This window comes from Dendrobates tinctorius, unplaced genomic scaffold, assembly GCF_039654945.1.
Source record: "Dendrobates tinctorius isolate UK_male_01 unplaced genomic scaffold, ASM3965494v1 ptg000075l, whole genome shotgun sequence".
NCBI lineage: Eukaryota > Metazoa > Chordata > Amphibia > Anura > Dendrobatidae > Dendrobates > Dendrobates tinctorius.
This window is the reverse complement of record NW_027361743.1, coordinates 35,175,570-35,192,426: the sequence shown is the minus strand read 5'-3', so window position 1 is coordinate 35,192,426 and position 16,857 is coordinate 35,175,570. Positions and strand designations below refer to the sequence as shown.

The 16,857-nt window shown below is 41.5% G+C and overlaps 1 protein-coding gene across 2 annotated transcripts in view; it reads left to right on the top strand.

Annotated features, from left to right (window-relative positions):
* Positions 1–15,554, top strand: part of KATNAL1 (katanin catalytic subunit A1 like 1) — a 226,701-nt gene extending 211,147 nt beyond the window's left edge. For both annotated transcript variants that reach the window (XM_073583164.1, XM_073583165.1), the window contains exons 10-11: positions 9,379–9,505; positions 15,075–15,554. In XM_073583164.1, the coding sequence (XP_073439265.1) occupies positions 9,379–9,505; positions 15,075–15,273 (326 nt within the window). In that variant the 3' untranslated portion in view covers positions 15,274–15,554. The remainder of the gene's footprint in view (positions 1–9,378; positions 9,506–15,074) is intronic.
* The last annotated feature ends 1,303 nt before the right edge of the window (positions 15,555–16,857 follow it).

Here is a 16,857-nt window from a genome sequence, read left to right as displayed (position 1 = left end):
TTTCTGGGAAGGGGATCAGTTTCCTGAGCGTTTAAAAACGCTAACGTGGGCACATAGCCTTACACCTAAAATTATATGGAGTGCTGCCTTAGTTTTCCCTGTTTATGGACTTTTTGGCGAGTCCGTGATGAATTGCTGGAGAGGCCTGTGCACCCGAAGTTGTAATATTTTGCTGTTCCAACTTTTATACATGGATTTTATCGTAGGCCAAACAGCACAAAGTGGGATCAGGGTTAGATGCAGAATTAATCAGCGATGGCGAAACACAGCGACAATAGCTGAGAAAGGATTGTTCCTCAATCTAGAGGTACGACGGCCTGCATTCCCATTTAAATAGGGTGCCAAACCCAACATTATTCAATAGCACCAGTTCTCCGGACAAGCTCATGTCGATGATCTCTCAGAAGAGGAGAGCCGCGGTATAGAAAACAGGATGTTACCCGGTATCATGGTGCCATATGTGGTTGTGCAGAGGTTCTCTTGTGTGCGTGTAGACTTAAAGGGAATCTGGCGTCTGGTTTTTGCTACCTCATCTGAGAGCATCATGATGTATGGGCAGAGACCTTGATTCTGGCAATGTATCATTTAGTTTAAACTTTACGCTTTATAGATAAAATAAGTTTTCTCTGTTGCAGATTTAGCAGTGCTCTGAATGCTGAGCCATGTATAACCCCACCCACATCACTGATTGGCAGCTTGCCATAGACCCACATCACTGATTGGCAGCTTGCTGTAGCCTGTATATCGACAGAAAGCTGCTAACCGGTGGTGGGGGCGGGGTTACACAGAGCAGTTGACTAGGAGGCAGGAGACAACTAGTCCTGCAGTGATTACCTGCTGATTTCATTGAAACTACAGCACACAGCCTAATCAGTGACACATCACTGGAATCAAGGTCTCAGCCCCTACCTACATCATGTTACGCTCAGATTACCTTTAATAGCTGTGCTCGGTTAAGTATTTGGGAGAACTGCTCAGCAAAGTAGTGCCTATCTTTTTAAAAAGACTTGATCTGCTTTCATTCTTTTCTTGTGTACGAATTATTCATCCAAGGAAGGCAGCGTCTTGAGGGAGTGCCCATTGCTCCTTACACACAGTAAATAAAGGAGATGAAGTAAGCCAACAAAGAACTGCAGGTTATCGAAGCAGAAATATATCTATATGTAAATATAAAGTGCAGCACTGAAAGGCAAACTTCCCAAAGGGTAGTCCTGACATTGGCTTATTTGCCATTCACAGACGTTAATACATCTGTAATTCCTTTTAAATATTTACCGGCACAGTCGGGCATCTTTGCCGAACATCATTGCAACATCACTGGGAGCTGCCACAAAGACTGTTAAAAGAAAAAAAAAAAAAAAAAAGTTCAGTGTTTAAAGTCTACTGTTCTCCATGAAAGAACAGATGTGTCTCGATTTTTTTTTTTTTCACTCGGAGGCACAGATCATTGTAATCAGATCATTGTAATTCACCGATGGTTGGTCTCTGTGTCTGCACAGTCTAGACTTCCCTTGCATCAGACTGCAGCTGCCTCACCTTTCCTATTATGGTTTCATCACATATGTATGACTCGTTCATGGCTATGACCCGATGCAGTTAGCTTCAAGTTAAAGCGGTATTCCTATCTGCGAGATCCTATTCCAATATATAGTAAGTGTAACAATAATATTAGCAAATACCTCTAATTAGAAATGCAGTATAGTTCTTCTGATAAACTAGGTCACCAACCCCATGTGCAGGGCATTGCAGCAGCTTAGGTATCCATGGTTACAACCACTATCAACTCGCTGTCACTATATGAGTGGTCGTAACGATGGATACATAACGCAGCACATGGGGTAAGCAACAGCTTATCAGAAGAACTATACTTCATTTCTAATTGGAGGTGTTTGCTAATTTTATTATTATTACACCTAATATATAATGGGATGGGATCTTTGAGCTGGCAAGACCCCTTTTTAAGTTATTTTATTGTTATTGTACGGTAGACTTGATTATGGTGGGTTGCAGTAAGCGGCAGCAGCACTATGACCTGTCACAGTAAGTGCTAGGTGAATTGATGGCTTCCTAGTTGTCAGCTACAGTAGGAAGTGTTAGTATGGGCCCCGGAAGGTTTGTGGATGTGTGTTTTGATTTAAAAAATAGAAAAATTGTCAGTTCGGCTCTCCACCTTCTGTGTTAGGGATAAGTATCTCAGGATACTTCTAGGGTAGACGGTCTGTGGTCTGGGTGTGGTGCACGGAGTATGCACTGGTCTGACTTCCAAATCAAATAGCTCTCAGTGGTCCAAAAGGGGATGTTCTCCAGCACCGAAGGAAAGTACCGTAGTGATAGCGTAGCCTTTAATCATATAGGATAAAAAAAGTCAGAATGTGCACATGTTAAAAAAAACCAATGCTTATGCCTTTCAGTTAGAAAAACTCTTACATAGCACATGATTATTATCAAGGGTTTTTCTACCCGAAACGCGTTGGCATTATGGGTTTTTTTAATATGTGCACATTCTGCCATTTTTTTATCTTATAGAACTAAAGGCTAAGATGTACGGTAACTACTTTTCTGTGGTGCTCAAGAAGATCCCTTTTAAATCATTGTATGCATTTTGATGTTGGAACATTACCCCACAATAGAAAGGGCAGAGAGGAGCTGATAAGAGTGGTTTGGCTCCAAGCGGGTGATTGTAGATATTGTGTATGTGTGCCCAACAAAACCTGTTTTGAGGCTTCACTGATAACTAGGCCTAAGCTTGTCAATCAGTGGTGCATGAGTCAGTTGAAGGCTGAAGTGTCTGGTTCATTAATACAGTGACTTGTGAAAGTATTCACCTCCAATCCCTAATGATCCCCCAGCGCACCATCAAATCCATCATCATCAAATGGAAAGAACATGGTACCACAATAAACCTGCCAAAAGAGGGCCGCCCACCAAAACTATCAGCCCTGGCAAGGAGGGTATTAATCAGAGAGAATCAGCACAGAGACCAAAGATAACCCTGAAGGAGCCGCGGTGCTCCCAAGCAGAGACTGGAGCATCTGTCCATACAGCTACAATAAGCCATACACTTCATAGAGGTGGCCTTTATCGAAGAGTGGGTAGAAAAAAAGCCTTTACTTACACGCAGAAATTGTAAAGGCATTTTGAGTTTGTCCCAAAGATATGTATTAGACTCCCCAAATGTATGGCGGAAGGTGCTGTGGTCAGATGAGGCAAGACTTTAACGCTATATCAGGCACCAAACCAACACAACTCATCACCCCAATAATACTATCCCCAGAGTAAAACATGGTGGTGGCAGCATCATGCTGTGGGGATGTTTTTCAACAGTAGTGACAGGGAAAATGGTCTGAGTTAAGGGTAAGATAGATGGTGCGAAATACAGGGATACTCTTGATCAGAACGTGTTTCAGTCTGTCAGTGATTTGAGACGGAACAGTGTTTATTGACAGACATCCTAATAGGGTGGATGGTAAACATTGTGTGGTGGGAGATTGCTTTCCATCAATCTGTGGGGTGTTCTGGACCATTTACTTCAGGATTAGGGATGGGTTTAGAAATTACCGCCTTAAAATTTGAGTCCTGCATGTCACATGAGCTCTTTTTATTATTAGGTGAAGTTTCAGGACGCAGTGTGAAATAAACATAGAGGCCTATGTAAATTTCTCATAAGTTTGCTCTAAGTCAATTTTCAATTGTTTTTGTGGTTATATCTGGAACTTTCAAGTATTCTGCATCAGCGGAGATGAATAGCAGCCATGAAGTTCCATAGTACTGCGCCTATGTCTTTAAAGAGGGATCTTCTAATGTAATCTCCACCTTCTCCATCTTTTAGGCTATGTGCACACGTGCGGAATTCCTACGGATTTTATGCGTTTTTGCCGTGTTTTTTTGCTGAGAAAATGCATAAAATAAGCAACTTATTGTATTCAATGGCATTCCGCACATACTGTGCTAATGCTGCGTATTTTTCCGCGGCGGAGTCGGATCGCGGAAAAATACGCAGCAGGCTCATTCTTTTTGCGGAATTACGCACACATAGGAATGCATTGTTCCCCTTACTTTCCACTTGTGGCTATGCCAACCATGCGTAAATTAAGCAGAAAATGTGCGGATGGTATCCAGGGTCTGGAGGAGAGGAGACTGTCCCCCGGGCTGTGGGTACCATATCCCTGTAAAAAATAGAATTGAAATAAAAAATCGTCATATTCTCACCTTCCGGTGTCCCCCGCAGCGTCCCCAGGCCTCAGCGATGCTCCCGCCAATTCCCGTTCCCACTGATGCTTTGCAACAATGACCTGTGAGGACGTAGCGGTCTCGCGAGATGCTACGTCATCTGGGGTCATTGTCACAAGGCATCACTGCGAGCGGGAGTTTCCGGGAGCATCGCTGAGGCCTGGGGACGCTGCGGGGGACACCGGAAGGTGAGAATATGACGATTTTTTATGTTTTTAATTATTTTTAACATTATATCTTTTTTTTTTTTTTTTTTTTTTAAACAACCTTTTATTGATTTTCTTACATAAAATATACAAATTATAGAATAGAAAGGATAAGTATTACCGTACAAAAATATATCAAACGTTGTAATAGTTATCAAGGAATCTCAATAAATTCACATAATCCTTCCAATTTGCCTCTTTCACCTCCTCCTCCTTATATAGTCTTCCTTCCTGTTTTCCTCCTCCCATCCTTCAACAGTTTCTTATGTCTTAAATCCAAACATAACAACCCTATCCCTTCTCCCCTTCCCTCCCACTCCCCATGTGACTCGGCCTCATATATCTTTTTACTACTGATGCCGCATAGGCAGCCTCAAAAGTAAAAAGTTGGTCACACTCGTCAAACACTATGCAGGGAGTGGTGGAATTGCCGCGGAAATTTCTGCGGCAATTCCGCGCGTGTGCACATAGCCTTAGAGTTTCTTACTACATTTTTTGTGCGTATGGTACAGTCTGCAGTGCTGATACAACGGCACGTCTCTGCCAGGACTTCTGTCTTAACCAAATATCCAGACAAAAGACATTACTGAGGACGGTATTAATCCTCTTTCTGATAACAATCTTCTAGCTCAAGGGTATTTACATCCAGACTGGAATAGATGTATGAATTATGGGATTGCTGCGGCTTCTGGAACAATTTAGAGCATTGTACGGGCTGCATGTAAAGTAGATTTGATCCCAGTGAGGACTTGGCTGAAGTATATGACTTTTTTTTGGCTTTTCCTGGAAAGTGATGTCATTAGAACAGATTTATTCATACATGTATTTTATGCTGCCTGCTGCTGTGAGAACTTATAACTTAACACACATAAAAAGTGAATTACAATGAACACTCGGAGGGTTTTCAAGGGCTTTAAAGTTGACTTTGAAAAAAAAAAGGATTTTTCAAATGAAATACTAAGAAGTGTAGAAGATATTCTGATAGATCTTAAAGATTCGTCTTTTATGATGAAAATGGGCTTGATGTGTAGACTCTCGCCCCCAAACGTATCACTCTAGTATTAATGTTTAACATTGATAAAGGTAAGGTTATGCACATGGGAAGAAGGAATCAATATCACCATTACACACTGAACGGTAAACCACTGGGTAAATCTGACATGGAGAAGGACTTGGGGATCCTGGTTAATTATAAACTTACCTGGAGCAGCCAGTGCCAGGCAGTAGCTGCCAAGGCAAGCAGGATCATTGGGTGCATTAAAAGAGGTCTGGATACACATGATGAGAGCATTATACTGCCTCTGTATAATTCCCTGGTTAGACCGCACATGGAGTACTGTGTACAGTTTTGGACACCGGTGCTCAGGAAGGATATAATGAAACTAGAGCGAGAACAAAGGAGGGCAACAAAATTAATAAAGGGGATGGGGGAGCTACAATACCCAGAGAGATTAGCAAAATTAGGATTATTTAGTCTAGAAAAAAGAGGACTGAGGGGCGATCTAATAACCATGTATAAGTATATAAGGGGACAATACAAATATCTCTCCGAGGATCTGTTTATACCAAGGAAGGTGACGGTCACAAGGGGGAATTCTCTGCATCTGGAGGAGAGAAGGTTTTCCCACCAACATAGAAGAGTATTCTTTACTGTTAGGGCAGTGAGAATCTGGAATTACTTGCCTGAAGAGGTGGTGATGGCGAACTCAGTTGAGGCGATCAAGAGAGGCCTGGATGTCTTCCTGGAGCGTAACAATATTGTATCTTACAGTGATTAGGTTTCTTAGAAGGATGTTGATCTGGGGATTTATTCTGACGGAATATAGGCTGAACTGGATGGACAAATGTCTTTTTTCGGCCTTGCTAACTATGTAATGTTTAATTTTGATGTAAGTGAATATGCTCTACACATTGTAGGTCTTACTGTATTATCCAATCACCGCCTTCTCCCGTTATCGTCATCATCCCAGTTCTCTTCTCTCCTTTCATTGCAACTTTATGAGGGCCACATGGAGATACATTATTTCGATGTTACGTGTGAGCCATTGGTTTGGACCCATTTCATCTTTTAGCCAAAGCAATAACCAGCAAAGAGCTGGCCCATCCATGTACTACATGGTCTCGGTTTGAGACCATTTGAGAATCCTGCCAAATTTAAATTTTGAAATGTTGAGACAGGACTGAGATCATTAATGGTGTTGTCAAGCTCAAATTATCTTTTTATATGTGTTTAAAATAGAAGATCTATAATTTACAATTAGATTTGAATTCAGTAAGATGCCCTAATCTTGAGATATGAGAACTGGTAGCGGCAGTTCTACTGTCAGCTTTGGTTGATCACAGGAGAGCGTTTCCTGTTTTGGCATGTGTCTTTGTCTGAAGGGTGTTGGCTAACTGGCCCATTTCAGCAACTAACCATCCCCATTCTCAATCTATACGTTGGCTGTGACTTAACATACAGTATGTGCCATCAAAGGAAACACATTCATCCACCACAGCTATCCCCCACAGTGTGATGATCTCTGCACGGCCACTGTAATTAGTATGATGGTCTCCCCACAGCCACCCTACTCAGTATGATGGTCTCCCCACAGCCACCCTACTCAGTATAAAGGTCTCCCCACAGCCACCCTACTCAGTATGATGGTCTCCCCACAGCCACCCTACTCAGTATAAAGGTCTCCCCACAGCCACTCCTTACAGTATGATGCCCTCCCGACAGCGACTCCACACAGTATGATGGTCTCCCCACGGCCACTCCACACAGTATAATGGTTCCCCACACACAGCCACCACACCTAATCCAAGCCTGTAGTGTAGCTCCAAGCCTCAGGACTCATTCTGGTATATTGACATTGGGTACTTTTCCTGCTCAGATCTATGAGTAATTCCTAATTAACACACAACTTTGTTCTCATGCTCAACTAAAGACCAATTTTCAGCGGTGTGCTGGATCCAGTTTCGTCCGTCCATTTTTACCATCCATGTGTGATGCAATTTTAAAATTGATTTTATGGTGATTCAGAAATGAAAAATCCCCGAAAAAGGGCTTGTTGGAAAGTAAATAAATCTAGAGTTCAATAAAAATGTGGTGGTTAGTTTTTGGGGGCTCGGGCTGCTAGCGGGTCACAACTGAAATAGACTGGATTACAACATTTTTTTAAAAAAAAATAAAAATTGTAAAAGCCCATTATGAATTAAGACAGTTAATTGTATGACAGCTTTTTGTATCTGGTTAATGTATTTGGAAGGGAACCTGTCAGGTGATTCATGCTGCGGCATTTTAGAATAAACATTGGCGTCAATTCATCTAAGCTTTTTCTCCAGATTTCTAGCAGAAAAAAAGAAGCTTTCTAGCATTGAAAAGTTGAAACTTTTTTGTAATTGCACAAAAAAAAGCGACTTCTGGCTTTTTCACACCATTCTCGCCCAAGCACCGACAAAATGGAAGGGAGCAGGATGGGGCATGGCACCCACTGGTCATCAAATTCATGACGAATAGCGGCCTTCACTATGCCACCAATCTTACTCCAGCAGATCGTGGAGTAAGATTTGTGGCGGGGTTCACATAGCAGCACGCGCCACTACTTGCCTCACCCGACTCATCAATAGACATAATCCACTAAAGTGGCGTCGCTTTTGATGAATTTGCTGAGTTGGCATCACAACGCCCTAAAGCACTCCAGCTCCACACACTTTAACAAAACTTTGATAGCTGTTGTAAAGACAGAAAAAAGTCACACAATTTTCTCATAACTTCGCATGGTGCAAAAATTTGGCAACTTTTGAAAGTGTCTTACAACAGAATTCTGGGATAAAAACTTTAAATCAGGAATTTTGTTGAAATATTGCAAAAAAAATTGTGAAAATCTTTGGCGATCATTTAGTTTTTATTTGACAGGTGGCTGAGAGGTAAAATATTTTAAGGCAGAGCTTTTTAAACCTGGTTTATACTAGCAGAATGAGCAGCGAGGCAAGGCTCCCACTACAGTTGCTTTAGCCACACTACAGTGGCTCTATAAGGGCTTCAGAAGCCCTAAAAAACAGGATTCAGGAGTAAGGCCATTGATTAATAAAACAGATGGAGTCACTTAGTGCTCTGTCTGACCTGACCTTTTGCAGTTTTCTCCTTTTTTTTTTTTCTTGGTGGGCACCAAAACGTGATTGACTGCAGTTTTGTGCCTGCTCAGAAAGGCGGATGCTGACGAAAATTAAGTCGGACTGAGCACTTTGTGGCGGCAAACTTGGGAATACTCACATCTCGCGTGCTGTGAGGATTCTCCGAGGCCGTTGCTGAGAGTCATGTGACCGCAAGTATTCGGTTTGTATTCTTTCAGCCACATTCCGACTAGACTGCGTCTGGCCTTACTCAACACACTTGCGTTGAGCAAGGTCACGCACGACTAGTCGGCACATGACCACATGTATATAAATCACATACTTGAGTTGTGAGGCCTTGCATACAGTGACTCCAGACATGTAGCCTTAGGGTGGACAACTATTTTAAAGAGAGATCATTTGTAAGAAGGTAAAATGTCTAATTGCTGTTTATATTTAATTTTTGTGATTTTTCTACATTTGGTGTTTATTTAGGGATGTAGCATGTTGTGGTCTAGGTATAATAACTTAGTTAGAAATTGTTGCTTTATAAAAATTAAGAACACTAGAACATCTATTATGTGGCTATCAGTATCTTTGCCTTTATTATTATTTTTATTCAATGAACATAGGTTCAGCTAAATCTGCAATGATAGTTTGGAACGGCATTTTATCAGGATTTCGCACCCAACTGCCAAGCGAAATCTCACGGGAGAATATTATTTGTATTTAATTGATTTAATCTTGGCAAAATTTCACCCGTCCTTACGTTTCCAGTACTTTTGGGAAACCTTACTGTTGTTAATCTCTACAAAGTTAAGTCTGCTCTTTCTCTCCGTGACAGCTAATGGAAGAGCCGAGCTGCTGAAAATAAATCTCCGAGAAGTTGAGCTGGACCCAGCAGTAAACCTGGAGGTCATTGCGGAGAAGATTGAGGGATATTCTGGCGCTGACATCACCAATGTTTGCAGGTAGAGTACAGACGTACGTGAATCTGAGTCCTAATGTGATGATACAATCCCTGCAAATCTAGATTATTCTTTGTGTATTTTTATATTCTTGTTTGCCGTCATGTAATGGATGTTACACTCATTAGTCCAGTTGCCAAGGAGTTAAAAAAAAGATGCAAAATATTCCTGTTTTTTCTTTCCTGTCATTCCCCATTCTTCCCCCTTTTTAATAAGGTGCAGACTCATTGGGTAAAACCTTTAACCTTTCGTAAATAATTTAGCAATCTGTTAGCTGTCTTAAGCCATTCTGCTCGTTCAATTAATCAACTGCTCTCAGCTCCTTAGAAATGTAATTACAGATTTAATATCTGGAGAAGGCCTTTTTTCGATTGTCTAATTACTTTTTATCAGCGCCGCTTTCGAAAAGCAAAGTGAATTTGTATCATCAAAACCTTGAAATGGTGTCAAAAGTAGACTAAATTACCCAATTAATGTCCATTGTCATTAATGTTGAGTTTCCTTGGATTATTTGGCATTGCATTTGTGGTTATTAGAGCAGAAGGTAAAATACGAAGCTCCGGGAGCCATACTTTCTGAAACGTTCTGTTCCTAATGAAGGGACTAAGTTCTGGACAGTTATGAATGAAAGTTTACCAGTGATTTAAAGCACAGTAATCCATTAATCCATACACAGTAACTTTGTAAATGCGTTGTATTTTTTTCATCTCTGAGCTGTATTCATAATTCTGTAGACTTCAGAGTGAAAATTTTCCACTATTAACCCCTTTCTGCCGTATGACGTACTATCCCGTCCATGTGCTCTGGGACTTAATTCCCAGGGACGGGATAGTACGTCATAGCGATCAGCGGCGCCCACATGGTGAGCGCCGCTGATCGCGGCCGGGTGTCAGCTGATTATCACAGCTGACACCCGGCACTATGTGTCAGGGGCGGTCACGGACCGCCCCCGACACGTTAACCCCTGGCACACTGCGATCAAACACGATCGCAGTGTACCGGGGGTTTAGGGAAGCATCGGGAGGGAGGGGGCTCCCTCCGTGCTTCCCTGCGACCCCCACAGCAGCGCAATGTGCAGCGCCGATCCGGGGGCCTCCCTCCCTGCAGGTCCCCGGATCCAAAAGCGCAGGCACGAGGAAGCCTGCAGCACTGCCTGTGACAGATCGCTGATCTGTCACAGCAATCTGTGATGTGACAGATAAGCGATCTGTCACATGACAGTTATGTCCCCCCTGGGACAATGTAATAAAGTTTAAAAAAAAAAAAAAAAAGTGTAAAAATAATTTCTAAAAAAAATCGCTAAATAAAAAAAAAAAAAACATTCCCTAATAAATACATATTTTGGAAATAAAAAAACCAAAACAATAAAATTACACATATTTGGTATCTCCGCGTCTGTAACGACCCGCCCTATTAAACTGTCCCATTAATTAACCCCCTTAGCGAACCCCTTAAAAAATAAAGCAAAAAATAATGCTTTATTATCATACCGCCGAACAAAAAGTGCAATAACGCGCGATCAAAAAGACGCATATAAATAACCATGGTACCGTTGAAAACGTCATCTTGTCCCGCAAAAACGAGCCGCCATACAGCATAATCATCGAAAAAATAAAAAAAGTTATAGCTCGCAGAATAAAGCGATCCAAAAATAATTATTTTTATATAAAATTGTTTTCATTGCATAAAAGCGCCAAAACATAAAAAAAACAAATGAGGTATCGCTGTAATCGTACTGACCCGAAGAATAAAACTGCTTTATCAATTTTACCGCACGCGGAACGGTGTAAAAGCACCCCCCCCAAAAGAAATTCTTGAATTGCTGGTTTTTGTTCATTCTGCGTCCAAAAAATCGGAATAAAAAGCGATAAAAAAAATGTCATGTGCCTGAAAATAGTACCAATAAAAACGTCGACTCGTCCCGCAAAAAATAAGCCCTCACATGACTCGGTGGGTCAAAATGCGGAAAAATTATAGCTCTCAAAATGTGGTGATGCAAAAACTATTTTTACAATAAAAAGCGTCTTTTAGCGTGCGACAGCTGCCAAACATAAAAACCGCCATAAATAGTAAATCAAACCCCCCGTTATCACCCCCTTAGTAAGGGAAAAATAATAAAATTAAAAAAAAATGTATTTCCATTTTCCCATTAGGGTTGGGGTTAGGGTTGGAGTTAGAATTGGGGGTTTCCACTGTTTGGGCACATCAGGTGCTCTCCAAATGCAACATGGTGTCTGATCTCAATTCCAGCCAATTCTGCGTTGAAAAAGTCAAATGATGCTCCCTCCGTTCCAAGCTCTGCCATGTGCCCAAACAGTGTTTTAACCCCACATATGGGGTATCAGCGTACTCAGGACAAATTGGACAACAACCTTTGGGGTCCAATTTTTCCTGTTACCCTTGGGAAAATAAAGAAATTGGGGACTAAAAGATCATGTTTGTGGGGAAAAAATGATTTTTTTATTTTCACGCCCGGGCGTTACAAACTTCTGTGCTCTGCTTCCCTTCCGAGCTCTGCCATGCGCCCAAAAGTGGTTTACATCCACATATGAGGTATCAGCGTACTCAGGGCAAATTGCACAATAACTTTTAGGGTCTTGTTACCCTTGGGAAAATAAAAATTGGGGGTGAAATGATCATTTTTGTGAAAAAGATATGATTTTTTAATTGTACGGCTGTACGTTATAAACTTCTGTGAAGCCCTTGTGGGTTCAGAGTTCTCACCACATATCTAGATAAGTTCCTTGGGGGGTCTAGTTTCCAAAATGGGGTCACTTGTCGGGGGGTTCCACTGTTTAGGTACATCAGGGGCTCTCCAAACGTGACATGGCGTCCGATCTGACTTCCAGCCAATTTTGCATTGAAAAAGTCAAATGGCCCTCCTTCCCTTCTGAGCTCTGCCATGCGCCGAAACAGTGGTTCCCCCCCACATATCAGGTATCGGCGTACTCAGGAGAAATTGCACAATAACGTTTGCAGTCCAATTTCTCCTGTTACCCTTGGTAAAATAAAAAAAAATTGGACCTGAAGTAATGTTCATTTTTTTTTTTTTTTTTTTTTTACATTCAAAAAATTCCTGTGAAGCACCTGAAGGGTTAATAAACTTCTTGAGTATGGTTTTGAGCACCTTGAGGGGTGCAGTTTTTAGAATGGTGTCACTTTTTGGTATTTTCTATCATATAGACTCATCAAAGTGGCTTCAAATGTGATGTGGTCCATAAAAATAAAATGGTGTTGCAAAAATGAGAAATCGCTGGTCAACTTTTAACCTTTATAACTTCCTAACAAAAAAAAAATTTTGGTTCCAAAATTGTGCTGATGTAAAGTAAACATGTGTGAAATGTTATTTATTAAGTTTTTTGTGTGCCATATCTCTATGATTTAAGAGCAAAAAACTTCAAAGTTGGAAAATTGCGAAATTTTCAAAATTTTCGCCAACTTTCTGCTTTTTTCACAAATAAACGCAAATTATTTGAATTAAATTTTACCACTAACATCAAGTACAATATGTCACGAGAAAACAATGTCAGAATCACCGGGATCCATGGAAGCATTTCAGAGTTATTACCTCATAAAGGGACAGTGGTCAGAATTGTAAAAATTGGCCCGGTCATGAACGTGCAAACCACCCTTGGGGGTTAAGGGGTTAAAGTGTTAGATTTTATTGCATAAAAAGAGAACAATTTTATCAACTATTGTTAACAATTAAATGGTCACTGTAGTTTTCAACCAATTTTGCATACATCAATATTACAAGTGATTATAAGAAACTTTGTAATATATCTTAAGAGAAATATGCTTTTTTTTTTCCAGTTGTGCGCAACTTCTTCCTACCTCTTTAACTTATCATACACTCTGGGGAAAAAAAACTATTCAAGTTTGTTTTGATCAAAGCAAGGCGGACAGTGAGTTGTTGAGTTACATGGTGTGTAGTCCTTGACCAGCATCAGATTGGGGTGTCTGGGGCCCACTGGAGGAATTTACCCTAGGGTCCACCCTACAGCTATATGCAAATGCCTGTTAGCCGTTATCCCCGTTATAGTGGCGCATCGACTGTAAAACACAGGCGGCTCGTGCACATCTACGGTGCGCCACCATATTTGGGATGTACAATTACGGTAGTTTGCGTTAAAGGGGTTATTTGGTTAAACCACAGTGATCCATGGGCTCCACAGGATAGTGGATAACTTTTTGACCGTTTGAGTCTGTCCATTGGAAACAGCACCAATTGGAAGAACTGAGAAGTCTTGGTGGAATATCTGACCACAGCTCCATTCATTCTCTTTGAGGCTTTCAGAAAAAAACTAATGAAGATAAAAGATGGCCCTGGTCCTGACTCCATGTTTCTGGTCCTGGACCCACATCATGCCGCATACACAGAAGAAGAAAAAAAAATCATCTTATCTGCCTGCGATTCTAGCGCTACTCGGCATCCTCTCCCTTCAGATCCAGCACGGTCATGTTAAAATGGCCACCGACCTATCAGAGGCTGGAGGCTAACATCAATGCGACCCTCAAGGTGCATTTCATACACTGCCTGTGACAGGTGCACTGGTATCTGCGACCGGCATCTAATAGGTTGAGGACCATATTAACTATTGGAGTGCAGACTTTCTGCACTGAAATACATTTCCGCTGAATGAGCGTCCTTTGACGCACATTCATTTGAAACCAGCTGGCACCCTCTACAGCCTGCTTGAATTCCTGCCGAGGACCCGAACCCCCTGGAGAATCATCTGATGTCTAGATGCTCCATTCTGACGCAGTCCTTGAGAGGGGGAGTGAAGAACACCCAGCACATTGCGAGACCAGAAGTGTGCATGCAGATCAAGCTGCAGCTTCTAGAAAAACCTGTTTTACGTCAGTGCTGGATTCACAGCCACATAGATTAATACAGCTATATATTGTTTTCCATGCTACTGCAGGCTCTGATCAAGTGCTTCAGAGAAAGAATAGCAGCTAGTCTCCACCCACTAGATCAGATACAACTGCACATTAGGGAAGAGTCAAACAGCTGTGTAACTTGAATGGGAATCGCAACTCGGTAATCAGACTGGCCGTCTGCTCTCTTGGCCCAAGCATGACAGCATGTATTTCAATGCAGGTGCCTTGCTTAAGTTGGGAGAGCCGCTGGCCAGTCCAAGCGTTGTTGCTATCCTCGTCTGAGTTATACGGCCGACTGCCTTTTCCCTTGGAGAGACAGAGAGCCTGCAAAGTTTAATCTGGCGAAAAAAAGCAGTATAAAAATAGGGTGACTTCTCATATTCACACTTAGGAAAGCGTATTTAGAATACTTAATTGAAATGACAAGAACACTGTGAATCAAAAACTGTAGAACTTCCAAGCTGTTTGTACACAGTGCACATTACAACCAAAGCCAGTGCAAGAAAACTGTATGCATTGTATTTCTGAAAAATGTCTTTTTTAATGTGGTTATTATAGTTGTGCACGTCAATCCTTATCCACAACTGTTTACAGTACAGCTGTCTAACTCATTTAGGTGTCCATGAAGTCCTCTCTCCAATTTTTCTAGCTATTTGGGACTAGATAAACATTGTGTTTTGTTTTTTAGGGACGCCTCCATGATGGCTATGCGCCGACGTATCCAGGGCTTGACACCAGAACAGATCCGGGCTTTGTCCAAGGATGAGCTACAGATGCCTGTGACAATGACAGACTTTGACTTAACACTAAAGAAAATCTCAAAATCTGTTTCAGCTCAAGACTTGGAGAAGTATGAGAAGTGGATGGGTGAATTTGGTTCAGCTTAGTAAATCTACTGTATTTTGTATTAATAGATTTTTCAGCTCTTGTGAAGACAATAAAATTTAGATGAATCATGTATGACCTAACAATTTTGCTTTGATGCCATACGATATTACATATCCATAGGAAGGGGCCCTTTTTGTGACCAGAGACCATCCTTTGCAAAAACAATGCCAGAACGCACGTATCCAAATTCATTAATTGGGTTTTCACTTTGTAGCTAAGATTTATCTTGAGGATTGTTGAGTCTTTTTACATAATGTGAAAATATATATTTTGAGATCCATTTGGTTTTGAACTTGTGATCCCTTCTTGTCTATGAAATTCACTGAACTCCCATTCTCTGCAAACTGGATGGCCTTAAGAAACATAAGTGAAACTTATTTTGTGTCCACTTTAAACCCAACCACTTTCTACCTCTAGAGTCTAGAACTTCTACTCCAATGTCCGCTTTGAGGAGCTTTAATTGCAGAGGCTGTTCCATCTGGGACTGTTATGGCATATCTACAACATGTGCCATAAATGTCCATAATGGAATGGTTCCCAAGCATGTGCAACTCTGCATTAACTTTTAGAGGAGTTCTGAAAATGCAGGAAAACGTAAAAAACGTTTTAGGAACGGCTTCAAAAATAAAAAGTGAAAGCTACACATGTGAAACCACTTCTCAGCTTGGAACTGTGCTATGGGACTCATGTTCCCGTAATAGATGCGTGTCCAAACATATCAGACTCTTATGGCCTGTCCTGTAATAATGCTATAAATATCCCAGGTGGAAATACCTCTTTAAATATTTGGGCAGATATATTTTGTCTTTTCCTGATTACCCCGATTGACAAAGCACCAGTGCAATGTTTTTTTTTGGGTTGATGTCTGCTGTGTAGTGACCAAAAACACAGCTAGCATCAAGCCCTGGTGTTTGTAACGGTGAGGTGTCTAACAGACACCCCCATTACTAACCCGGTAACAAAAAAAAGACACACACAAAAAAAACTATTGAAATAAAGACTTCCCCACACTTTCCCTCATTCACCACTTTGTTCAAAAAGGAAAAAAATCCACAAACGCCTTCAGCCACTGTTGGGTTCTGCTGAGCTGCATGGCACGGAGACTGTGAAGAACGGTAATGTTACTGACGTCACCGCTCTTTAGAGTCGCCGGGTCTCGATCTGTGCTGTGGGACCCAACAGTGGCTGTAGGCAGAGGCTATAGAGCGGCAGGGCAAGGCTCCATAGCCTTTGTCGGAATCGTTGGACTATGTTACATTCGGTGGACTAAAGCGGACTTGCGTGGGACTTTTTCCGTTCAATAAAGTGATGAACGAGAGAAAGTGTGGGGGAGTCTTCTTCACGATAGACACTTCTCCATTACCAACACCAGGGCTTGATATCAGGTGTGTTTTTAGACACTACGTAGCTGACATCAATTCCAAAAACCATTACCCCGATTGCCAAAGCAATCGGGAAGCACCGAGGCGAAGCAACTCATCTAATGTGATGCTCCACTTCTGGCTTGTACTTCTATCTGTAGATTGGCAAGAAGAAGGAATATAGAAAGTGTAGTGCACAATCTGGGCCAGATTCACGAAAGC